A 27,678-nucleotide genomic window follows, 5' to 3' on the forward strand; every position below is an offset into this window, starting at 1 on the left:
ATTATTTAAAATAAACAATTTGAGATATATCAATATATATTAATTTTATTATATTTTCGTATTAAAAAAATAAAATTGTTATAATATAAGCTACAAGATCTCTATTTTAATTTTGACGGAAAAATAAGTATTATTTTTTATAAATTTTAACTTTATTACGATATTTTCAATGTGTTTGACTTATTCGTGTAATCGAAATAAAAACGTATTATCCTCTCGGATTATTTTTTGATGTATCGGAGATTAGTTTACTTTTCATCTCTTATATAATGTGTCATTTAACTAATATTTTTATGTATTAACTAATCAATGTTTTATAATCTAAATTTATATTAATTTTTCTAGTTTATGTAATAATCTGGGAAAGTATATATTGTGTTCGACTGTTATTTTATTGTTACATTTATAAATTGAATACATAGCATGTATCTGTAGTATACAGTAAAGCCTATTTAGGAGTTACGGATTTGTCATCAGTAAATTAATTCAAAGCCATATTTATTTATTGGTATTTTGGTTTACAGGTAGGAGAATTTAAGCTCATAAAACCAAATCATTTCATGTAATCCCTTATTATTCTAGAGATATTCTCCCGAATATGTTTAATAATTAATTATGTCACTTTATACTGATTCAAAACTCACTTTGAGTTCTTATTTTAAAAATAAACTTAAGAAACTCAATATTAAATTTCGTATAATAATAACTTAGGTCTGATATCAATATTTTTAAAAGATAAATATTAAAAACATTATTATCCTATGTTATATTTGGACTTATGTTATAAGCTTATGGAGTGGGGCCTGGTTAACCTAACCAAGCAGGTACAATTTAAGCTTTCCGATTTGTTAATCGTTTAAACTTTTCATTACATAGCTTAAATATTACATTATAATTATAATAAATTTAAGGGCTAATCTTCAATAAAAAAGGTATTGTCAAAACTCAAACCCTCAGAGGAGATTTATAACCTTTTTTGGTAATTTTTTTCTAAAAACGATTGTAAAATACATTATATTCGGGGTTTACATACATTTGTATCCCAACATTTTAATTTGAGTCCGTATTTATCTGTGTCTGTTATAACGAGGCGATAGTGAATTTAAAAAAGTGAAAAATGTTATATACATTAAGAGCATATGATAGTATTTTTAGAAAATATAGATATTATATTTTAAATATTTAAAAAATCTATTACTTTCCTGCATTTTAATTTGTTTTTATTTTAATATTTATTTTCTTAAACTTTGAATTTTTCATTTGAGTAGAAATTACTATCGAGGTCAATATGTAGCAACCAAAACATCTTAAAATATCAAATACTAAAATAACATTTTTTTGTTCAGAATACCTATTTATGGTTTTGATTAAAATTAATAACGGTTTATATATAGTGTTATACTAAATATTTTTACTTCTGTTCCTGCAGTAATAAATATTAATTCATAATACTATCATTGGAATATTATTTATTTTTATAATTTTGAATTATTAATTTCAATATGTTTGTTCTTTGAAACTGTAATTATTATTAATTTAAATCTTAAGGAAAATGTGAGGTAAAATGCAAAAATAACAAATGACGTCTTACAGATTTAAAATATCTATCCAATTTTATATATTTTGAAATGAGATCAGTATGATATAATATTGGTTTAGTAAAAAGTTTACTTTAAAGACTTATACTCAAAATTTTAAAATAATTCCATGGAAATTCAAGTTTATAAAACTATTTTAATACTAATGTATGTATATAGTGTATAATACAAAAACAACCGTATGAACATATTTTCTATCTTTATTTAAAGAGTAGTCTCGTTTTAAATATTATGCAAAAAACTTGAAAAATACGTGAATAATTTTGAACAAAATTCAAACATATTTTCTGTTAAGTTTAGTTTATAAAAAAAGTAAATATTTACTTACAATGTATAATATTGCTTCAATTAATTCGTTCATCTATGTATATTAACTAAACAAGTATTTTACCTGCTATATCAAAAATTCTTGGGAGTATATATTATTAAAACAATGCATATAATCTTCTTCGAATTACTTACTCACGTGAGAATGCAAAACGAAGAGCAGTGCTGCTTTGGTTTTAACTGAAGTTTTAATGGATACTTTATGCGGATCAATAAATGTTGTGCAATAAACGAAAAGTCTGTGAGCTTTTTTCCGAGTAAAAATTAGACGTTTCCCTTGACATCCCGTTTATGTGCTCAAAGAGAAGGGTCGAAAACTAGAGAGGCACTCGCTGCCCTCATTTAAACCCTAGATTTGTAATGTCACCGTATTTTCTTGTTACACTTGATTTTGTCTATTTTACCGATATCGCATCGGTTGTGTATGAAATCGTGATAATAACTAAATAGTATAATAATTACTGTGTGACAGTGAGTTAAATGAGTTGGAATGTAGGGTGTGTTGGAGTGAAAGAGTTGACGAGGGTGTCGGTATCGGTTAAGGCGAAAGGGGGAATATATTGTTTTTGTTATTTCAAAACTGAACATTCATTATTTCACCATGTAAAAGCTCTGCGGAATTTTGAACGGCAATTCAATTTAACTAATGCCTTTCACTATCTGGTATTAATTAAAATAAATCCCCTGAGGATTGGATGGTCGTGTTGGTAATGGCATAGTCTGTATAATGTGTAGGATACTATTACCGAGTCTATTGTAGTGTAGTAGGTAATTGATTATCTATAAGAAACGTAATTAGAATGTTCCGTGACTATGTCTGTGATATAATCACGAAACAAAAATTCTAGTTTACTTTAGCTACTAATTTACGAAGATCATTTTTACGCTTTTTCTTCCTCTCTTTATCTTGTAGTACATTTAGTTTTTATAATTTGCATATCAGACTTTACTTCATATTCAAATTTATTACAGAGCACTGTTCTTGTTGACATTGTTTTCAACTGGGTTTTCAAAGTATAATGTTCGTTGATTGCTTAAGAAGTCTATCGAAATTATTGAATTGCGTACATTCTTTATGTGTATATATGTTCATGTTTTTAAATTTGTCTATAAGTATATATTATCTAAGTAACCAATCTTATACCTCCAAACAATGTTTTGAATTAAATTTGTTGTCTCATTTTTTATTTCGTTGGAACGTTATGACTGAGTCCAAGAATTAAAGTTGGAATTACAATTTTTTGGACAAATAACTATTGATTTGGTTGTCTCTCGAGACATAGCTACTACCTATCTAAAATGATGGATGGTTGTATTAAGTTTTTACACGTGAAGACAAATTCCAGTTTGCACGTAGTGAAAAAATAAATCTTAGTACTCAGTAGTGTAAATATATCGCAAAAATTAAATTAAAAATATATTAATACTTACCTGAAAGGGTATTAAGTTACATATATAATTGCAAGACCATTTGATAAAAGTAGAAATTCTTAATTGAATTTGATAATTTTGTTTCAAAACTTTCTACGATAACTATAAAGATGAAAATAACGATTTGTCACAATAGTTTTAAAAAAAAGTTTGTTAGTAGTAGAGAAAAATTGATACAGGCTTCACACGAAAATCTTTTAAACTCAATGTAAACATTTAATATGACCTCAAAGATTTATTTGCAAAGTTATATTATTTTAAGTACACAGTTAAAATTAATGAGTACATTTGTTCCCAAGTACTATAGTTATTAAGTATAAAATCTTGCTAAATACATATCAATATTATAAAAAAATACATTTAACACATAAAATAAAAACATATTATGTATTATATCTTATAGGTAAATAATTTTTTTGCTGAGAATTTATTTATTTAATATCTCTTATGAACTCTTAAGTACTTAATGAAATTAATATAGGTAAGAGATTTATGCTGTGAACTGAATAACATTAAAAAAATTGTATGAACACTATTTTGTAGTAGGTACTATTATATAATAATAATTATTTAATATTCCTTTTATTTTAATCATTATTGTTGTTAAATCAAACACATTTTTTAAATTGATTTCAAATTACTAAGAAAAATGTACTTTCCGTGAACAAATGAACAAAAGAATAAATGAATGTACATTCATCTGATATTTTTTTCCGTCTCCTGTATTTAATCCGATCCCTAGTATCTTGTTATTTATTTACATAAAAACTTCGAAAACAACTTTTATTAACTATTAATAAAATATTTTTTATCTCAGTACTTACTAGTAATTACTATTAGTAATAATATTAGTACTATAAGTAATAATTACTTATTAGTTATTCCATTCATAATACTTTATTTAGCGTATATTATAACTACTGCTAATTAAATTTAATAACTTTTTCAATGGTCAAATTTTATTTTGAATTGAGTTATAATGTCTGTTTTCATAAGTCATAATAGATTTAGACTTTATGTTTTCATATGTGGATAATGAATAGTGATTATATGAAACAAAATCGTATGACGTCTAGGATAATTTATTATTTATGTTAATTCAGTTAACGTTAAATTATATAGGCAATTTTTATATGACATTCATAAAATACATAAATAAATAGTGAATAACATATTTCCATTTATAATAGAGTTAAAATTTATGTGCAATGAAAGCGTTGTATTTACCTTTTATAGTGCATGTATGTATTCAATGTGTATCAAATTATTTTCAGTGCGATTGTTTTATATTTAAAATAATTATTTACTGATTTTGTTGGTGTTAAAGTGTAACGTTACGTAGGAAATTGTATGTTTCTGTGTTGGGTTAATTCTTTACATGTACAATTTTGATTATAAATTTAAGTATTATTCTGCTTCTTGAAATTGGTTTTCATATAAACTTAATTTTGTTTAAGTGGATTTGAGGTATATATTTCATTCAATTTAGCTAAATCATTAAATTTAATAATAATATATAATATTTATACACAGCTAATTTTTTTATAAGTTGATGACTAACTTTTATATAATTTGCTTTTAATAGTATCATATACTGTATAATGGCTAACTTTTACAAACGGACGTTGGAACAACGATAACGAAGTTATATTCATATATACATAGGTATATGTGCTATATGAGTCATGTATGTTTCTATGTATTAGTGTATATGTAAATAAAAATGTTTATCTGTGTATGTGTGTGTGTGTTTATTTGTATATACATAATATAGGTTGTGCGAAAAGGGACTATCAAAATATCGATTTAAGCGCTCGAGGTTGCAGCAAAGGGGGTGCGAGTACGAGTAACATTCCTCCGCAGTAATATTTGCGTTATGCATATAGTACATCCACATACACATAAACTTACATATATATATATACATATAATAAATTATATGTATATATGCATTGAAATAGATAGAGGGTGAGTGTAAGTGTTTGAGAAGGAGGGTGGAAGAGATAGGTGTGCTAGTCGTTTTCAATTATACCACCAGTCAGATTTATGAAGGTATTATTATTTCTTACCCTCTCCTGGTCGGTACAGCGTAAAGCTGTGGGGGGTGTTGGTGTTGGTGTTTGGTCATTATTTTTCCACCCCGGCCACCATGACCACAATGCACATCGTCTGATAATAGTGTGCCTCAATGGTGGTGCGGTTCTCGTTGCTGCTGGCGCGATGTAACTATATTGCTATAATGTGCAGTCGGTGTATAACTCATGTATAACAAATTCACGCTTCAAGGTACCGTTGGATATTCAGTTGGAGGGTTCTGTATAAAAATGATGTCCCGAGAAAACTTCAGGGGTGCAATAATAAACGTTTTAGATATACTTTGAAACTTTTTAATTTTTAGTGCTGGACATACGTAACACAGCTTTTTTTGTGCTATTTTGGATTTTCAATCAATAAGTTATAATGAATTTATTTATAATAATTTATGATTTAAACGATTTTTTTCAATTATTAGGTTTGTCACCTTATTGATTTATATTTTTTGGTAGTTTGATTTTCCCTACAAAAAAATACATATAGACAAAAGATTATTTGCATTTTTAATACATTTAATTAATTATTTTAATATTTTATCCCTAAATTCCATAAAGATTATTTCAAAAATGTTTAATAAATCTTGAAACATAAAACTTCAAACTCCAAATTTGCGAAGATAACCAACCTGTGGGATGTGTCCTCATAGGGAGGCGTGAAATTATTTAAAATGCAATAAAAAATTAAAACGTTATTTTTGATCATTAATATTTAATCGAGACATTATTAAGTGGAATTAAGCAGTGCTAACCCTCTTAATTTATATCTACTTCATAATAATAAATTTAAAATTGAATATTTAAGAAAGTAAATATAATAGATATAATATAATTTGTTCTTATCATTTTAAATAATAATAATAGCAAATCCTAACAAATAAATTCATTACGTATTCAAAATAAATTCATTAATTTTTATACTCGTATTATCATATTTATCCTATAACTAACAATGAAGGCATGATTAAGATTGCTAAAAATTAGATGTGATAAAACGCTTCATAAAATTACATGTATGGAATATGGTGCAACAACTAATCCTCGAAAGTTTTGAAATTTGTTGTTGGAGAAGAATTTTGCGAGTGAGTTGGATAGTGCCAACGAAAGCATAATTAGCGAAATAAATGAATGCATTATAATGATCTTAAAACAAAGACGATGGGACATGATTGGTCACATATGGTAATGAAGCATAAACACGAACTGATTTATAGAATAATTTAAGAGAAAACTGAAGGTAAGAGAGACCAAGAATGTTCGAACTTTATTTGTCTAGCAAATGATCTCCGATGCTGGACTCTTAAGCTACATGGAACTAAAGCGGTTAGCTGGGAACAGGGAAGAGTGAAGAGTGCGTGTCTGACTGCAAAATCAACTATAAGTTTGAATACAAGAAGAGAAGATGTATATACATATATTAAAAATAATTAAATCTTTTTATAGCGAGGGGGAGGCGTAATATTAGAAAATACTACGAAAGGGGGGCATTTACCTCAAAAGGTTGAGAATCCTTGGGATATAACATATTATTGTTTGCTGATGCGTAACAATTGAATGTTATGGAGCATCAGAATCAATGTTCGCCGATCAACATGATATTCAAATGTTTTATGACGGTGTTTGATTGTGCAACTGCAGTAGTGTTGTGCAAAATGTAAAGTAGGATGGTCCAACCTTTTGTAGCCAATTTACATTTTCATAAAAACAATAAGGGCTGTCGCCGTCGCCGCCACCAAAAAAAAATATTATCCAATAAAACCTGCAGTTAATAATCACCGCCTAATAACGACTATATTAATAACAATAATGACTTCCACGATCTCCCGCCACGAGAAATCGAATTCTCCGTGGCTGCTATAAAAACACGATCCCAAAATACGTACGTAGTGAGCTGAATTTAGTCAAGGTTTTGGACGTTACTCATTGCACGCATACCTACGTTTTATAGTAATAAACATAAAAAGTATACAATCATATAACGATTTTGTTATACTATTATTGTGACTTTTTTTTTTATATATAAGTCTCCTATGGAGGAGTGTCAAAAAAAAAGCTTCGAGGACCGCGGGTTGGACCACCTTGACGTAAAGGCTCGTCTATAACGATATTATCGTGCATAATATAATGTGCGATGTAGCGTACAGGATATGGATAGCGTATAATGTTATGTTGTTTGCGTTTTCGCAGGGAAATTGCCGGTGCTCAACGATTTCATAAAACACTACACGCCAGCGGAGTACGACCAGGATGGTTTGCGGGAACAGCATCGGAGGATGCGCAGGAACGCAGCCGCTCATAGTGTCCGACAACAATTGCCGATACGACTCACCGTCGCCACGCCGCACAGGTCAGTTACATTTTCGTTCTCAACATTTTCTTACTGCACATTATGTGTATAGCGTTGTTCTTCGTCGGTGATATATTATTATTATACTCGTGTAAACTTCGGTTCGGTCGACCACCGCCGTTTATCGTGCAACGAAACCGCACTAGAATGACTTATCGTTTGTCGTCCTTTTTTCAAACCCCTCTCCCCCAATCACCCTCATATATCGGTCCATAGACTAGAGCTTACATTATGGGTGGTTTCATTGTACCAAGAAAACAGCCCCGCACATTCGCACCTCCGTTTTACACTTATCAATAAAATCTGTCGGCCGGAGTTATTTTCTTCCAAAAATGAGATACCGTTTTGCTCCACCGTCTATTTTGCTCCACTTCCATTTTTCTCCAATTATTATAGATGCACTTATTGATTATTTATTTTCCTCCCAATTATCGATCACCATAATATAAATACTTCTCTTCTATTCATTTTTAAATAAAATACTTTTTATGTTTGAACTAATAATTTATAACCACATATGAGAACTTATTTGTATTTAACTTTTTTAAAACAAAACCAATAATAATTTATTATCATATTTGATTTTTATAAATTAAATAATCATTGGATTTATATTATTTTTTATTAATAAAAAAATTGATAAATTCAATTATTTTAATAGTCAGTAAACATTTTATTTATTATTGTTTTATAAATAAAAAATTACAATAAATTATTTTGAAAACTTCATTTTTTTATAATAATTATAAATTATTAATATAAATAATTATATTTATTATTATTATATAATAGTATAATTATTTTTTGGTTGTATGTATGTGCAGTTTAGATTTAATTTCAATAGTTATCTAGTTATATTTTTTTTCTTTTTTTTTAATGCATCAATTGTCTTATCGATTGCTTTACGTTTTTTATTTGTTCGTTAGTCTTTTGAGAATTCTGGAATGTAAAAATATATTTGAAGGAAAATGTTAACTCATTTTTATCATTTTTAGAGGAAAATAGTCTCGCCAAATCTATTACTAGTGTCACTACTCACCATTAAACTTGCTAATAAAGACTTAAATTTTACCTGGACTAGCCCTCATAGTTTCTACAAATGAGTTCGTAATAAAACGTCCCACCTGTATAATTTACATCATTGATATGATATACATTTTAATTCACATTCAAAATACATACTTATAGTTATACATATTTAGTTCTACAATTTTAGTTTTATTTTAATACAAATTAAAAAAACAAAAAAACATTCTAAGTCTCGTTATTTTTCATTTAAGAGTGCTAAGATTCCCTCATATTTACCTTTATGCCCAAGTCTCGGGCCGATATCATTCTGCATGCAATTTGTTTCTTTACGCGAAATAACTCTGCGTGGAAAATAAATAATTATTAGCATAATAGATGTTTTAATTAAGTGTTGTTTCTCTATAATAATTATTTAATTCCCCTGCGTATGTATACGCAATAATCCCGAGTTCTATCCACCAGAACATGCGTGAAGAAATTACGCTGCAACACATTAATATGAACAGATCCACGAATATTTTCCCTGTGTGAAATGTACGTTCACGGTAAATTAAATTGTAACCGAAACCCTCTCACTAAACCCTTACAATCTTCCTGTATAGAAATTGTCGGTACCATTGGTTAGGAAATTAAAAATGAAACATTTGAACATATAGAAACCTAAACAGAAATAATTTATTTTCTGTTGGCTCGATTCGGAGATTAGACTCAACGCTAGAAAACTTCTCACTGAACAGGATAGATGGTTCTCATTTGTGTTGTAAACATTGCAAAGGTATAATCTAGTGCTTGCAGATTCGCAGTATTCAACCATCTGTGTAATTTAACTTTTTTAGACAAAAAAATTGAAATTTAATTGCTGTTACTATATAGATATATTTAAATGTAAATTAAGAAAATTATCATTTAAACTTTATTTCATTTTATCAAATTATTTTTAACCTTTTTAACATGGGATAATTTCATGTTCTTACAATAAAATATTAATTAACATATGATTATAAATTATAATAATGAATACTATAGAAGTATAAATTGTAATTCTTTTTGTAAATGTGAATATGTTTTACTAATAGTATATTAATAGGGTTAGTCATTGTGTATTATATTATAGAAATTATTTCAATTTCGTTTAAAAGTATTTTTTGAATTTTATGTAATCATATGAGTTTTCATTTAAAAAAATCTTGTTGTATGAAAATTTAAGTTCATTCTTTTTTATTACTTATTTAGTTTTTGTAAAATGTTTTTTTTGTAATATTTATTTGTCACGTTTTAAATGTTGTTAAATTTCTAAATATATTTTCGTAATCTTATAATTTTAATATACGAACGAATTCTTTTTATTCAACTCATAAGTCTTAATACTTATTATTTAACTTTTATTTGTTACGACTCTTTAAAAGTTTTTACTGTAAACTATTTAATGCCATAGAAAGTACGATTTAAATAAATTTAGGTTGTCATGTAAAAAACATTTTCATTTTATTGTATTACTTAAATATATTTTTGAAATTTGATAATTATTTTTTATGCGAATATTATCTTATCAACATTTGAGATCATAACTGTGTTTTGATAACTTTGTATTTAATTTAAAATTATAATTAATTATAATTGTTATTTGATCGTAGTTTAATGTCATTATTGAGTATATTATGTTTTAGTAGTTTTATGATAAAATTTAATTATTTTATAATGATTATTTATGAATACATTTTGTTAACTGTATATTTTCAGACCAGCAAATTAGTCTTACGGACTTATTTTCTTAAATTTGATTGAAATAATTATGGTTGTATAGTATGTGAAAATAATTGTACTTGACTTAATCTATTTCTGTAATCTTCGTTGTCACTATTTAGAACGTAGGTTGATTTTGTGTTTATTAATTTGTAAATGAGACATTTAAAGAAGAAAAAAATATTTTTACCTTGAATTTACTTAAAGTTAAAATGTTTTCTCATTAAAACAATATAATATAAATTTTGAATTATTTATAATAAATAAAGCAATAAGACAAAATACTAGAGAACACTAGAGAAAAACCATTCTTCAGAAAAACATGTATAAACGTTTATGATTAAATTATAGTAATATATATATGTTTTTTTTAAAAATATTTTTGAATAGTTTTATATATAAAAATAAAAAATAAAAATGTCATATTGTTGTTCACTTTTTTTCAGTTAATAGTTCATGATCTAGAGTAAGATAAATTATTTTTACTCCGAAAAAAGGATAAAATATAAATACTTGAAGTTTGTTTTTAATTTTAATAGTAAAAATAGTTTTTACGATATAAGTAGAATTATGATTGAAAAAAAAACAACGCTATATTTTCCAAATTTACATATATCCCATAAAATGAAACATTCATTCATTCAGTAGGAAATAAACTTTGCACAAATTTGACTTAATGGATATAATATGACAACTATGATATATTCGTGTAAATATATTATTATGTTTATTGTAGAAACAAAATTATCATCCAAAAAAACCTTTTTTTTTTAACATGAATTATAAAAAGCTTTATCACAAATTATCTAAATTGCTATTCAATTGTAGTTAAAATATTTGTTTTAATTATATATTCGTGTATAGTTGAGTTGTGTATATTTATAATATTGTCAAACAAAATACCGTATTGCAATGAGTAGCAAGTTTTTTTTTTTTTTTTAATATCAAGTTAGTTTTTTAATTCAAATATACTTATTTGTTTTTTAAAATGAAAATGAAATTAATTTGGTTTCTTTATTTTCTAAGTCCATCATAATTTTATTGTAAGTTTGATAGTAAATTAATTATTAAACAATTTTTATTGTATTATTATACATAGGTATAATACGTAGCTTAGTGTTATTATCATATTATACTAAGGTTTGATAATTTAAATAAAACCATTGAACTAGGTATAATTATTTCTACAGATAGTGAGTCATACACGGTTAAAAAATTAGGATGATTTACCTGGTCTATTTGATTTAAAAACGATAATAATACGATAAAAAATATGTTTATATTTTTAAAACTTAAGAAACTGATCTTTAAACGGGAAATTATACACAATTGTTCTCTATATAATATTAAGAATTCCAAATAATCTAACATGAGAAGTATTCATTATGTAAATTAAATCGTCATGTGTTTCTTTAATTATTAATCCAGTGTAAAACAATTCTACCATATGGCATATTTAAATTATATTATTTATCTTAAATACCTACTGTTCTTTACTGAACAGTTACTATACGAGTACAATAAAAAGTCATTGTTTCAAGTAATAATTTCGTTCGTGATTAAACTGTATTTAATTGAACTATTGTTTTATTTACTACACATATATGTATAATGGTCTGGATGTATTTTACTTGGTTGACATGGTTAACACAGAAAAACAGTAAAATACCACGGTCCACCCTGTATGTAGGTTAAAAAGAGACGTAAGAAATATTGCAGTGTAAAAGGAAATAAAAACTTTTAACAATGATTAAGAAAAATAATGTGGACCGTATTTATGTTGTTGTTGTAAGCTATGTATAAATGTAACTTTTACATTATTTATTACAAAATCTTGTATTTATGGCTTTAAATTTGTATAGCGTGTGCAACAATAGTTGAAATTAAAGTTTCATAATATTCTATAATAATAACTCGTGTAGTAATATTGAAAATAAACACATACCTAACGTATAAGTTTGTTTTTTATTTTTCGATTTTCATTTAAAAAAATAAAATAAAAATAAAACCTCATAACACATATATCAATTGTTGTGTGTGAATTCTTGGGCAGGTTCTTATGGGTTAGTATTTATAATATATACATATATATGTGTTAATATTTGTAATGCATAAATATATATGTATATAATTTTTTTTTTTTAATTTGTATGTAATACAAGTGCGAGTTTAGGAGTTCGTTAAGCGTATCGATTTACACGCTGGTTGATATCTATAGATAGGCATAGGATATTCTCGTCCGTGAGGTTACCGCGTTCATTGCATTATGTACGTTTGCGCGTGTCAAATATGTCTTCGTTTATACGTCCATGTGTATACATATATATATATATATATATATATATGTGTGTGTGTGTGTTTACCGGACACTTGGTATTATTATTATTACCGTTATTGTTTGTGCTCGGGGGGAGAAGGGGGTTCAGCGTCACGAAGTGGTGGCACAGTGTGTTGTGTGTGCGGTAGTTGCAGTCGGCGCGTATGTTTGACCGAGAGGATTAACCTTAGCGTGTCCATCGGGCTTGGTAACGGATTGATTAGCGTGCGACCAAAGGACAGCCGGCGTGGTGTATAGTGGTAAGTGCGCGCGCGCGGGATATCACCGGCACAAACACGGAAACGGTTCACGCGGTACCGCGTGCCACTGCCCGCCGTTTTTTCAGGTTCGACGCGGCTTAACGGAAAATATCTGATACACGAACGGTGCGATATCGATGTATAATAACATCTACGGATACGTCTCGCCAGAGCCGGTGACTCGCAGTGTCAAGTTTTTCTAGAAGATTATTTTCTGTAGCCGCGCAACAAAATATCGTATCCTAACTCAGGGTCAACGTACATCTTCGTTCGCGTGAATTTTATTCTGCCTCCTTTCAGATCGATTTCAATCGGTAGTTTTTCTAGTAACGGTCCGATCACCGGACCCATACGTACCGTTTATTGTAGTCGTTACACGCTGTGATTCCAACAACGAGGGACATCATAATCACAGATCACCGATAACACCGATAACACTTTAGTACGAGATGTCGATATGCTTTAAATTAATATTATCATGTTAACTCAACGCATTGAGGGTTTTCGAACTTTTTGCCGGTCACACTGTAACACATTATAACATATAGGTGTAATTGAAGAGAGATGAGTGTAGAATATAGTTTCCAAGAGCAGAGTAAATAGTTGAAAGATAGCAAAAAAAAAATTCGAAGTTTTTTTTGTCTTCATATATCGGTATTATAATGGTCCAAATTGTGTATTTTGGACTTGTAATTATTGCGATTTTAGTATTTGTACACATACTCACATACTTACGCACATACAATATACATTTATTATTGAACATTTTCGCCTTTCAATAGGTTTCCATATTATGTAAATTGTTCTCTACTCTAAAATATATTTTTTCTTGACAAGTATATTCATTATTTTATTATAATTCTATTCTATTTATTACAATAAAAAAAAAAAGCTGTAATTAATCTTTGGCTTTGTTATAAGAGAAGCACAACTAATATATCATTTAAACTGTTGTCATCTCATTTTAATGAATATTTTAATTTGTATTCAAAGAGTTGTCGTTCATTCATGTTAATACTGTTTAAAACTTCATAGCAAATTCCTATTACTCGAATTCAAAGTTTAAGAGTTTTAATCATCAAAATAAAATAAACGCTTTCAATATTTATTAAGAGATGTTCGTCTCTACATTATGATTATTAATTTTATTTTATTTTTTTATTGTTTATTATAAGAAATATGTAAATATTTTTTGGTCATTCTATCCTATGTAAGTAGTTTTTTTCTTTTTAAATTAAACATGAGATTGATATATTTAAAATATAATTATTGTACTTAACAATTTAAGGCTTGGAACTTAATTAATATTATTTACGTAATAAATTATTAATTTTGTTCAACTTGTGTTTTACAAGGTATACATTTACCAAGCGTCTTAATGTTATATACAGTTAAATTTGAATTTATTCATAAAGTTAATAACGCCAAAGTATTTAATGCCTTATGACCTATCGAAAAGTACACGACATCAAAACAGTATATAATAGTTTTGTATACCATAAAAACATTTACGAATTGGTAAAAAGCATAAAGCATAAAAAAAGGTGTTTCCTGGGAAAACTGATAACGTCTCATTTTGTCATTATTCACACACACACACACACACACACACGCGCGCGCGCGCGCACTATTATCAAATTTTTAATATTTTAGGCATTATTAATTAATTTCCTATTTTATGTTGAATAAAATTTAAATTGTATACAATTTTGTAATTTGTCTTTTGAATTTCAGTTAAAGGGGTTGTTAATTAAGTCTTAAAATATTATAAAATATTTAATGTCTTCAGCCTAAAAACCATACAAATATTTGCAAACGTTGTAACTAAAAAAGAATAAAAAATTGAAGGAATTTTTTCATGATGATCCCGTTAAAAGTATGTTTCAGTAAACTTTTAAATATAAAGAAGACACACCAGTGATATTGCATTACTGTGACGGAAACAATTCATCTAAACTGTGACTAGGTCACCCACGACAGTTTTGTTCTAATTATTTTGTGTTGAGGTATTCTACATAATCATTGCGTTGCGGGTAATAAAAAAACTTCAGGAGGTCATCATATAATGATATACTTGTCTATTCATCTCCAAAAATTGTCCCAAGAAAGTATTTACCATGGAAGATATTTGGAGTGGAACGAGTTTTTGTGTTAAATATTAGTCATTTTTTACGACCGTGAAACCACATTTTTCAATTATTACAGTTTTGATCGAAACATTGATTGATTTATTTTTCATCGGTTAATCCAATCAGTTAAAATTTATTGAGGTTGAAATTGTATACATTTATAAAATTCCAAATTACAGTTAAAAAAAGCAATATATTTTCTCATCTCATCTACACAATTTTTTCAATTTATTTAATTTTTATGAGACGTAGGTACACTATATATAATGTTAACAAGCTATTATAATTTTTCAATGTCAATAACTTAGCGTAAATCATTTGAAATGAAGTCGTTTATTCAATTATACTTAATAATTTTAAAAATTATGTATTTGTGTGTGAAATATATAACATTCAACATTTTTAATTTTATCATAATACATTTTCTTGAATATAATATGAATATAATTATTTCAAATTTTAAACATCACATTAATCATCAATTAGTTATTAGTTTTAAGATCAAATTGATAAAATATAAGGTATTATGTATTGTTCATTGTTTTTTCTACGTGTTTTTATAAACAAGAAAGTTATGAATATCGTGGTAAATATATACTGTTTGAACATTTATTTATTGCATTTATTTTACGTATTACAACTATAAATACTTTTACCGGTAAATAAATGTTGGAATGTTACATATATTTCGTACATATATTAAACTCAAATAATTTATTTTAAGTGAACTGTTAATCAAATAGAATCTAAAGTAGTTATTTTTATTGGGCATCCAGATATAAAAACATTATTTTTTTTATGAAATAAACTGAATGTTGTATTAAATTTGAATTTTTTTTTTTTTTTACTCGTAAGTCTTTTAAATTTATATGAATAATTGGTGACAAATAAAACGCAAATCATTATGCATATTTTATAAAGCATATAATAATAATGTATATATATTAAGTATATAATTATATTTAGAACTTTGTTATGTTTATACAGTGAATTTATGAAAATAATGAATTGACTTATCATTCGTGCATTCCGTGTTTAACAACTGGAAACATAATTGACACATTGTGAATTGTTCAAAATATCTACATCGCAAATTTAGGATGTCCTACTCATTATCATATCATTTATATCTTGAAAATTGGACGAAAAATTAAAAAAGAAAAACAGTTAACATTTCCATTGCATTTTAAGTGGCACGTGGCTGGCTTAAAAAGTATAGTATATTTATGAACATTCTAAAAAAAAATTTCCATGACGTTTATTTTTTTCTCATAAGATAATTTCCAAGAATAAATAATAAAATTATATATGTTGTAGTTTTTTAAACACTATTATGTACTTAGTAATGAAATGTCCGTTTCTTTAAAATATATTCATATGAATGGTTTACAGTAATTTGTTCAATGTTTTCATTATTGTTTTTATAATTTTAATGGCACTACATTTATTACAAACTTCTGAATTTAAGTACCCATTCAAGCACTATTTTTAACAATTACATTTGATTATATACAACTACGAGAACACATTTTAAAATTGTATTTTATGGACATTGAAGTAAATTAAATGTGATTTGGTTTTTCATAATTTATAAGTCCTTAAATCTTTCTTTGTATTTTATAATTCATTTTATACTCTAAATCAATGTTAAATAAGTAAAATGTTTTTATTGTTCTTATGAAAAACTCAATAGTAACATATACTCTATCAACATTATAATTCACGGTATTGATATTATAAATTTCCAAGTTTTGAAAGGTAACTCTTTTCCTGACTCTCACAAATTATCTTTATCATAGTTTTATTATTTTTATTAAAACTCTCATCGTAGTTTTTCACATTAACTGATCCATAGTCGTATATTGTTGATTTGTTGGATCTTCGATCAAAATCACCAAAAATTGTATAGTGATATGGAATTTACTATAAGGGTTCGTTGATAATGAAACATTTCAGGATGAGCATCTTAATTGAAATACAGAAACGTTGAAAGGTTACCTTTAATTACGATAGAATTCATGCTCCTTTACGTTGCTGTGGTTGATCGTTACCTAGTGTTGGAAATTATTAAATCTCCGGAGAAGCCGAAGAAAATGTCTTAAGACCGCCTTTAAGTTTGGATGTAGCACACAATTTTCCCAAACAACTTTTTAAGGCTACATCGTTAGTAAATTTTGATTTTACTTGCAAATTTTATTTGTCTATCGAATGTTGACTTTTTGTCGCCCCTACTATTATTATAACTACGACAGGTGCCATTAAATTATTTGGTAAATATCACTTTAAAGTTTCTCTAGTATCGTTATTAGCATCACTTCTTGATTTTTTATTAATAAATTAATTCAAAATTTTCGAAGAAATGTTTGTTTTCCCACATTTTCTATTTTCTACGCATTTGTTAAAAATATAATTGATTTAAAACAATTATTTAAATTTAGTCTTAAATTGGTAGTTATATTTAGTATATTGGTACACATAAACAAAATATTATAAAGAATGTTTTAAAATACGAAACAAAAATAAAAAAATTAATGTCTTATAGATTAATTATAATTTATATAGATATAATCATATATATATATATTTGATTACAGATTATTTTAATTATTTGTAAGAATATTTAAACTGTAATGTAAATGATACTTACCTTATTTATTTATTGACTTTTTTTCATACGCTACATTTGTATATCCTGAACATTTTATCAATAGAATTTTTTATTAATTAATAACATGTATATTTATTAATATGATGAAAATTGAAAAATGCTAAAATTAGTTATTTTTTTGTATAATATGAATAACAAAAATATTGTTTCGATATAAACTCATTTTTTTGGAGATAATTAAAAAAAAAAAAATTACATCCAACTCCATATTTATATCCTTCTATCTACCTACACTATTTGAACCTTACCTCAATATGTTTTATTTAAATGTAAATGTAATTTTAAAAGAATCTAAATATTAGTGAACTATTAAAATATTACTAAAATAATATAATATAGGTACGTGTAATATATATATATATATATATATGGGTATTATAACTTTAAATCCTAATTTAATTTTAAATTTTGATGAACCAAAAACTGTGTATTCATTATATAATTCATTGTTTGTGGATGAAAAGAAATCAAATAAAGTATATTGCCCCATGGCCGTATTTAATTGATCATACGTCAATTTGAAGGTTAACCCTGCATTTATGCGGCGCGTATTATGTCTTTAGGATAAGGACAGATGTTATTGTTCAGACTTCTCTTATTATATATAATTTTATTACAATCGAATATTATTCTTAGCACAATGGTATTGCATTATTGATTAATAAAATACATCAATTTTATTACTCATATATTGTAATGCATCTTGATATTATATTTCTATATATCTTCTGTAATTCATATAATGTAATTTGATATATTTTGTATGGGTTAGTATCTATTTTTAACTTTGCATTTATATAGTTTTGGACTAAATTTAAAATGTATTATTTTTTAATACTATCTAATATATATATATATATGTGTATAATTATATTGTAATTGTTTAAAATCAAAATTGAAATAATGTGTCTTAATATACTCGTGAGAAAATAAAAATGTATATCACATTTTAAGAATGTAAAACGTGTTCATGTCTCGTATAAACACAATTAAATGTTATGACAAAATAATTGAATAAAGTGATCAAACACCGCGGCCATAATGTTTAGCTTAAGTGTCGTCATGCGAATACTCGCCATTTGGTTTTTCCAATGCCATCCAGTTTCTCCAACTGATTCTGCCTACGCACCTTAATATAAAATAGTAGGATACACTTTATATAACATTTATAATTATATATATAAAAAGGATAAATGCATATAAAGTTCACACGATTATAATATTCTTTATAACTTATGCTTATATGATATTAGTATAAATTACTAAAAAAAGGTTTTATTTTCTTTAAATGTCGTTTAAAATGGCTTTTGTTAAAGGTCATCTTCATTTAAATGTCAAGATTATTATGACTGCATTAGTGTTAATTTAGTGTTAAACATTTTCAATTTTCTTAAATATATTTACTATCAACACTTAGATGTTATCTTATTTAAAAAATATATTGTATAAATGGTGTTAGATAATCGATTTTATTTCTTCATACCTATTACCACCTACCCAAGTATATTGTTTTATTATTGATTTATCATATTGTAATAATAACAATGGTTTTCCACTGATTCTGTGTGCTTTCACATTGTACAATGTTTGTAATTTATACGTATTCTTAAAAAAAATCTAATTATAAAACATGTCTGCATTTTTTACGGCCTCAAAAAACTACACAGATATTATACTCGATGATTGAAATTAAGTGTGTGAATTTCTTTTCATACCTTTTCTAAAAGTATAATTTTAACTTTTTCTTTTATCATGTCTATATGTATGTATATTTGAATTATGTTTAATTTTTTAGTCACTTCTCTTGATAAATTACTATGTATATTTTTAGTTTAGATTGATGTTTCGTTTTATTTTAAATATTTTATTTCAATTGCTGTGTTTGAATTCGTATTATGTACCATTTTATTGACCGCTTTATTTCATATAGTTGGATGAACAAATATGATACAATAGTTACATAACCGAAATTGGTACAAAATGACATTATCTGGTTATTTCTTGTTTGGACTATAAACAATATGTATTATTGTCCGGCTTGTTCAATAATATATATATATATATATATATATATGTATGTACACAGAAAATAAAATAAACAACTGACAGTTTTCCAATAAGGAAGTGAATTTTATCGGCCTCACCGCTGTAAAGCAAAAGCGCGAGGTCTCGGCCATATTTTCCTTTCGATATTATTGGTAAGAAATGAAAACGAGTAATAGGTACACATAACACAATAATACTATGAATGACAACACTTCGTTCTCATTTCACGATAATATCTTATACTTACATACCAACAACATTCATACACTGTTTTCACAAAAACCAGAACAATATTGTATGGAGATATCGAAGGTTTCATATGAAAATAATAGCATGTTAATGAAATCTCTATTGTGCTTCATTGTTTCAACACTGGAAGGTCATTCACCGGTTTCTTTGTCAAATCGTTCGAAAAAAATTATAATACTGATTTGCGAAGAGAATTTTTTTTTCCCAAGTTTTTTCTCTTATCGTTTTTTTGATGATAAGAATGTACATACATGCCACCTGAGCACCGACAATATGAATACTCTCATGGATGTTTACATACTCTACATTAAAATTCATCACAACGATGTGCCGGTTATTTGGCTTCTGAAGCCCTTCAAATTTTGTGCCTTTTTCGTTTTTGATTTCCAGGTATATAGGTCATGTTTGTATATTTGTGGGTAGCTTACTAATACTATTTATAGCTTAGCAAACCAATTACTTATTACTAGTAAACTCGTAAACTTTACTAATTATTTTCCCTTGTAAATGCAGGAGTAGGATGAGATCATACCGTTATCAATATTTTCTCTGAGAATACCATTAATACTTTTTTTATCGTGTATTAAATTTATATAATAAATTTACCTGATTAATGAAAAAAAAAAAATGGAAAAAATCCTGCCAGAGAAATATAATATTTATATAAATATTAATTATTTACTCGTGGTTTTATCTTTAATATCGTTAAAATAATGATTAATTCTTTAGTTTACGATTAATTTAATTTAAGTCATGAAGTGCTTTAACTATTGTTCTGCTAAAGCTATTCAATCCGTTACGTTCTTAGACATTATCTTAAAAAATATTTAGTTCAGGATTAAATATGTAAGATTTACTTTGTAAATTAATATATTGTATTCTAAGGTAGGTAGCTTAATTTATGCAAAACGTTTTTAATGGTTACTCAACGAAATTATATATTATAATTTTGCTTTTGCTCAATATGCATAAGATAACAAATATGACGTACTATTTATACGGTAGTATTACGTGAATCGTGATTGGAATTGCTTTCTGTATCAAATTATTGGTTTAGATACTATTCATCGTATGAGAATTTATTAGGTTACAAAATATAAGGGTCAACATTTAGATTTAAAATCACTGAAACATCATATTACAGAAATTTAAATTTAATATAATTTATATACCTAATTTCAAATTAAATTGACTCATCTGCTTATACCTAACTATTATAGTATTCATATAAACATTTATTATATTGAACCCAAAGGGTAATTTATTTTTTTATAATTATAATAAAAATTGCATTAGTTTTAATTTTACTATTTTATTATAATTATTACTTTAAAATGATTGCATAGTAATACAATATTGATGAATATACAATTAAAATGAGTGAACCTTCCAAATTAGGTGAGATACAGGGATGCTTGGATAATATTACTGTATTTATGTGTTTAACTTGAAACCAATGTACCTTTTACATTGCATTAAAAAAAAATGAATCTAAGAAGTCAGGTGCATCAGTTTATAATTCTAAAGATGGTTGATATATTAGGAGAATCAAATTTTTTATTACTAAGATAAGTTGAATTTTTAATCATCTTCGAATTTTCGGGGTAAAATGGTGTAATAATAATATACATTTTAACAACAAATTTATTCTCTTTAATGTGTTTCTAGTTTATTTTATTCAACAGTTAAAGAATAACAATACTCTTACAAATAATTTAAAATTATGTATTGTAATTCCTGAAATAGTCTAATAATTTGATCTTATTTGCATAAAATCATTGCATGTGTGATATTTTATTTTCAAAGGACTTTCAAAATGTTGCTGACTCCAGACAAGAAATTATTTGCTGACGACGTGGTGTTTGAGAGCTCAGGAGATCGGCCAATACCGTTTGATCCAGGCAAAGCTTACATCGGCACATTGGAAGGTAAATAAAGATTAAATCCGTTTAGTCCTATTAATTGAATAAAGTATAATTGTTTGACATGATTGTGTTTCGTCATATTTTGTCACGCATATTTTGATTGAAAGATTCAATCAAGAAAAGAAAGACTTACATAGACTACATGTTTTACAAATTAATAAAATAAAGTAATTAACTGGTAGTTATTTGCATCATGTATGTACACATATTAACTGAATGAACCTATATAAATTGTTGGTTAAATTGAAGTCTGATTAATAGTTACTATATGTATATAATTTTTTTTAATCTCTACATTTTAAAATCAATAAATGCATTTTGTTATTTATATCTTATCATATTTAACAATTTTACAATTTTATATAATCGAATTATATAAATAAATATCCTGCTAAGTAATACTATTCTGAAGAATCTTATATCAGTATCTAGTGTAATTAATTATTTGCGATTATTGTATCTATATTTAACAGTAATATAATTTAAAATACATATTTAAATTAGATGACGGTAAAAATAATCTAATAATATAATACTACATAAGTTATATCAGATACGGTTTTGTATGGTAGGTTACTAATATTTTTTAAAATTATTAATGAAAAACTCCTCTTTAAATTCAAATTTTTAGTTAGAAGTTATTCTTTGGCTTTATGCAGTGAAATATTTTGGTAAATTAATATTGCCGCAATAACTTAAGAGTAAAATGGGTATAAAAAAGAACGATAGATATCACCTTAGACTGTCGTTTTAATCTTTCTGTTAAAATATCTGATATTTTTATCTGTCGTCTCTGATATTATAAGCCATTGAAAATGTCAGGTATGCACATGAAGTATTTATCTCTCTATCTCTTTCTTTTGCCCTTTATTGCTCTCTATAATAATTTTTCTTTCTTACTCGGACTGACTTTAGTACAAACTATTTTTTTTAATCTACTATTTAAATGAATCGTTGTTTTGTATTATATTATATTCGTATCCATTTAATATTTATGTTGAACTGAAAAAGTTTAATTTAAAATGTAAGCAATTAAATATACCAGTCAGTGTAATATTTGACTATTAAATGTATCTATATTTATTTTCTACCTTTTTATTATAGTTACTCAGATTTGTTATTATCGACATTAAGTTTTTATCCTTATTAAAATATGCAATTAATTATTTAAATAATGAGATTGTTTTATATTTATTCTATAGCAGATTATTTTTGAGTTAATTTTGGTAAAATATGAGTATTTATAATTTAACTTTTCGATCTTGTTACCTTATGAGTGGAACCATTGAAATAATGCAAGATAAACTTTTTCAAGGTCTTGATATGAAGTTTTAATCGGTTGAAAGTGATATTTTCGTTTTCACATGGTAGTTAAAAAATTTTGATTTTAAGTGTAAAGGGATACCGATGTAGAAAAATAGTAAGAAGAAAAAAATGTATTAAACTGTGTCGGGTTTACAAGATATTATTTGTTCAACGTCTCATATTACTTTATTTGTCATAAATGTAACAGTGACATTTTGTACGTAGTAAAATAATGATTTAATTAAAAACTTATATTAATGAATTACATTTTATTTAAATGCTTTCATTTTTCATTTTTCATCATAAAATTTATAACACACAGTTTTATTTTAACTAAAATGATATAAAAATATATATTTTACCATACTTACTTTCTAAATGCCAATATTTAGATTGAAAGTATAAATATGAATACAAATAAGTATTGGTCTAAAACTAATCCAAAAATAATTGGGTGTCTTTTTCATTAGGATTGCAAAAATACTTACAATATAGTAATACGGAAAAAAATTTTTCGAAATTATTTTACATACCACGTGTATTTAATATAAAATTAAAATATTTTTTATTTACTTCAATTTTCCTAAAATATATTTCTCTCTATATAATAATTACATTAATGTTTTAAGTCAAAATATTATAATATAAATAAACTATAAAATTATTGAAAACTCATTACATAATATTTTTACCTTTTTTATATAATCTACGAGTATATCCACCAAATCAGTGAACTCTAAATTATTCAATTAGTTTTAATTTTTAAAGTACATTATTTAATATACATAATAATATATTAATATATTAATATAAATTATTTTTTATATTTAAATTTTTAAAAATTAAATTGTGATACGAAAAAAAAAAATATTTAAAATCTAAAACATGAAAAATAATACATAATATCAACCTTGTATAGATGTTTAGGGGAGTTAAAAGGGCGTATCCCCTCATTGATTAGTATTAAAATGGATATAAAATTAATTTTCTTATCACTATTTGACATAATTAGAAGCTTTATGGAATATACTTACTTATATTAATAATCTATCAATAATTAATAATTCAACAAAACTATAAAAAATGTTTTCGATACATTTTATCAATATTCAAAAACATTAATTTATGGAGCATCTTTTTTTTAACCTTTTTTTAACAAAAAATTGATGTATTTAAAATAATACGTGCATAAAAAATAATAAATAAAAAATGAAGTACAAGTTTGTAATTTATGTTATTTTTTTTTTTTTTTAAATTTCCACTGAATATTAAAGAAAAAAGTATTTTAAAGAGAACTTGATGCTCACTATGAAATATTTGATTACTATACAATAATAATTATTTATATACCTAATTTCTCTATAGAATACCTATACTAGTTGAGGTACTAACTTCAATTACTTTATTAAACTAATGTTTTTAAAATAAATAAATTATAAGTATTATACAATGAATATATTATTAAAGTAGTTTAAATCGACGAAAGTTCGATCGGTGTAATCGTAAGAATCGTAAAAATAATATAAAATATAAATAGTTTTATTAAAAATATATAAATTCAAACTTATACTCCTATAAATAAAATGTTAATAAAAATACATTTCTAGCTCCGTTTAGAATCTATAAATCGTTCTTAATATTTTTTAAAAATTTGATCGATGTTAATGTTGATATTTTTATTATAAATCTAGAGTTTTTATTCAAAACTTTTAAATAAGTATACTATTTTTATATTATGTCAATATTGTTATACTAATTTATTATTAATTTTATTATTATAATTTTAATTCATGACAAATATTTTCCTTAATTAATTAAAATAAACTTAAATATATATTGCCAATAAAACTAATATCTTAAAGTTTGTTTTTAATATTCAATATTTTTATTTCGAAATTCTAAAAATAAATAACAGTTTGTATACATTTTTTTTTTTTTATATATATATAATTTTAACATACCTACATCTTCAGCAGTTCTGTATCAATTATTGTATTAATTAAAAATTTTTTATTTAAAAATAAGCATATATTGATTGGTTTACATTAGTGATTCTCAGCGTGGGTGATATCATCCCCTGGTGGGTGGTGAAGTGGTTTAGGTGGACGTTTTTTGGCCGATTGGGAGGTGGTGAGCAAGTCTTGGGCTATAGAATCGTGTTCAGTACAATATACATTATATTTAAAATAATAATATAATATTTATTTATTATATAATATTTACTTAAATATATAATATTTATAATAAAACTTATATCTGAAGAAAAATAAAAACTGAAGCACATGTGCTTTATTATTATCTGCAGATATTATGCTGAGCTTTGCGTTATAACTTATTTGTTATTGTGATCAAACAATAGAGTTCTATCTATTTATCTATAAAATAAAAGGAAGGTAATAAAATATAAATACCTATCAGCTAGGTCGACATGCGTTTGATTATGTATAATGGTTTACAAATTTAAATATATATATAAAATTCAATATTGAATTTAGGTACCTATTTAAAGTTGTAATTATTTTAATCTTTCTATTTATATTTTTCGCCTGTTTTAAGTATCATAAATTAACTTACTATGTATTATTATAATTTTTTTTTCAGGTTTATACAGTTATTTAAAGATGCATTTAATAATTCTAGTATTTCTATTGTGTATATTTTTATTTATACCTTATTTTGTTCTTATTTCGCTCGTAAATAAAGTTTTATCATTGGTTTTTAAAATTATTTCATTTAACATTTATGTGTCTATTATTCCATTTGTATTGTTTTAATATTTTAAAGGACTTCAAATTCTGTACTAATTTTGCTTCAATGTTGAAAATAATATGGTTATGGAAAATTTATGAAAGTAATAAGTTAATTATGAGTTAAACGTTGTGTTATTTCTTTTGAAACGCATACCATTTGTTCATTTAGAATAATTTATAACAATAAACGTTCGCCTATGACCATAATAGTATTTAGAGATTTGGTTCAAATCGTATATGTATATAAATTATATTGTATCAAACCAATGAAACGTATCCAATTGAACGTCGCAAACCGTTTGCTTAACACAACAGCGGCAATGGTGATATGCGTAGAAATATTTCTCTGCGGCTTATATATCGGTGAACTTATTCGTGAATTTATGTGCCGGTAAATCAATTTGCTGTTCGAGTGCAGGCCATTGCCGCCGTCGCCGGTTTTGTCTGTACATTATAGTCGTTATATCCATATAGTATGTGCCGTCTTTCAATGTATTTATTATTTTTTTTTCCTTTGTGCTGCGTATTTATTGCACGCTGAACCGTCTTGCCGACGAGTCGTTTATCTTTACATTGTTCTTTAGTTAAAAATATTACGTGTCTATATGTTTCTTCGTGTGAAATCATTTAAACATTTCGATCGGTATTCTATTTTAACAAACATTTCTGCGCTGTGTCTGTTACGTGTGATGAAATTTTGTAATTAATTATTGAACTGTGGACCATCAAATATATGCTATTGTATAATAGTTATGATGTTTGTAATGCGTTGGTTATTTAAACAAAATATTATTAACAGCAGATGGCATTTGCATTAGCAAATGTTACTCGGACTTTTGTCTTTCCTGAGATTGTGTGTTTGAGAAAAAGGAAGAATAAGAATGAAGGGGTTTAGGGGAGAAAAAAACAGAGACAGGGTTAGAGAATAATATGTTGATATCGTAGTGCATTATTAAACTGTTTAGCATAGCATAGTAATATGTTTGTTCATCATCGTATTAACACTTCGTATTTTGTATTATCCTCTCTTTGTTACCTTATTTCAGCCGACTAACGTTTGTTTTAAATTTGTAGTCGTTAGATCCTTACTCAATATACTCAATATATCTTTAGTAATGTTCCTTATTTTTTACAAATATGACCGATTTTTACCTTGGTTTAGGTGCTTTTAAAATTAATGTAATTTACATAGTTTTTGATACACAATTTTTTTAATTAAATACGGAATATCTAATTAATTATAATAAGTTCATTTCATTGCTTAGTGTTAGTTTATTAAATGTTGAAGTTGTATTAATTATAACTAATAACATAAAAGTGTATTTTTCAAAGATATAATAAAATTAAACAAAAATTACTTGTTAGGATATAAAGTAGACAATTTGTATTAGCATAAATCTATGAAAGTCTGATAAAAATAAAATAAGGTTAATAATAAATTTTAAACTAAATAAAATATATATA

The 27,678-nt window shown here is 25.5% G+C and overlaps 1 protein-coding gene across 1 annotated transcript in view; it reads left to right on the forward strand.

Annotated features, from left to right (window-relative positions):
- LOC112692090 (disintegrin and metalloproteinase domain-containing protein 10) overlaps positions 1 to 27,678 on the forward strand; it is a 68,994-nt gene that overhangs the window by 15,861 nt on the left and 25,455 nt on the right. Inside the window, exons 2-3 of the mRNA XM_025566639.1 lie at positions 7,634 to 7,793; positions 22,041 to 22,162. Coding sequence (XP_025422424.1) covers positions 7,634 to 7,793; positions 22,041 to 22,162 — 282 coding nt within the window. The remainder of the gene's footprint in view (positions 1 to 7,633; positions 7,794 to 22,040; positions 22,163 to 27,678) is intronic.

This window comes from Sipha flava, unplaced genomic scaffold, assembly GCF_003268045.1.
Source record: "Sipha flava isolate LNK unplaced genomic scaffold, YSA_version1 70_pilon_pilon, whole genome shotgun sequence".
NCBI classification, from domain to species: Eukaryota; Metazoa; Arthropoda; class Insecta; order Hemiptera; family Aphididae; genus Sipha; species Sipha flava.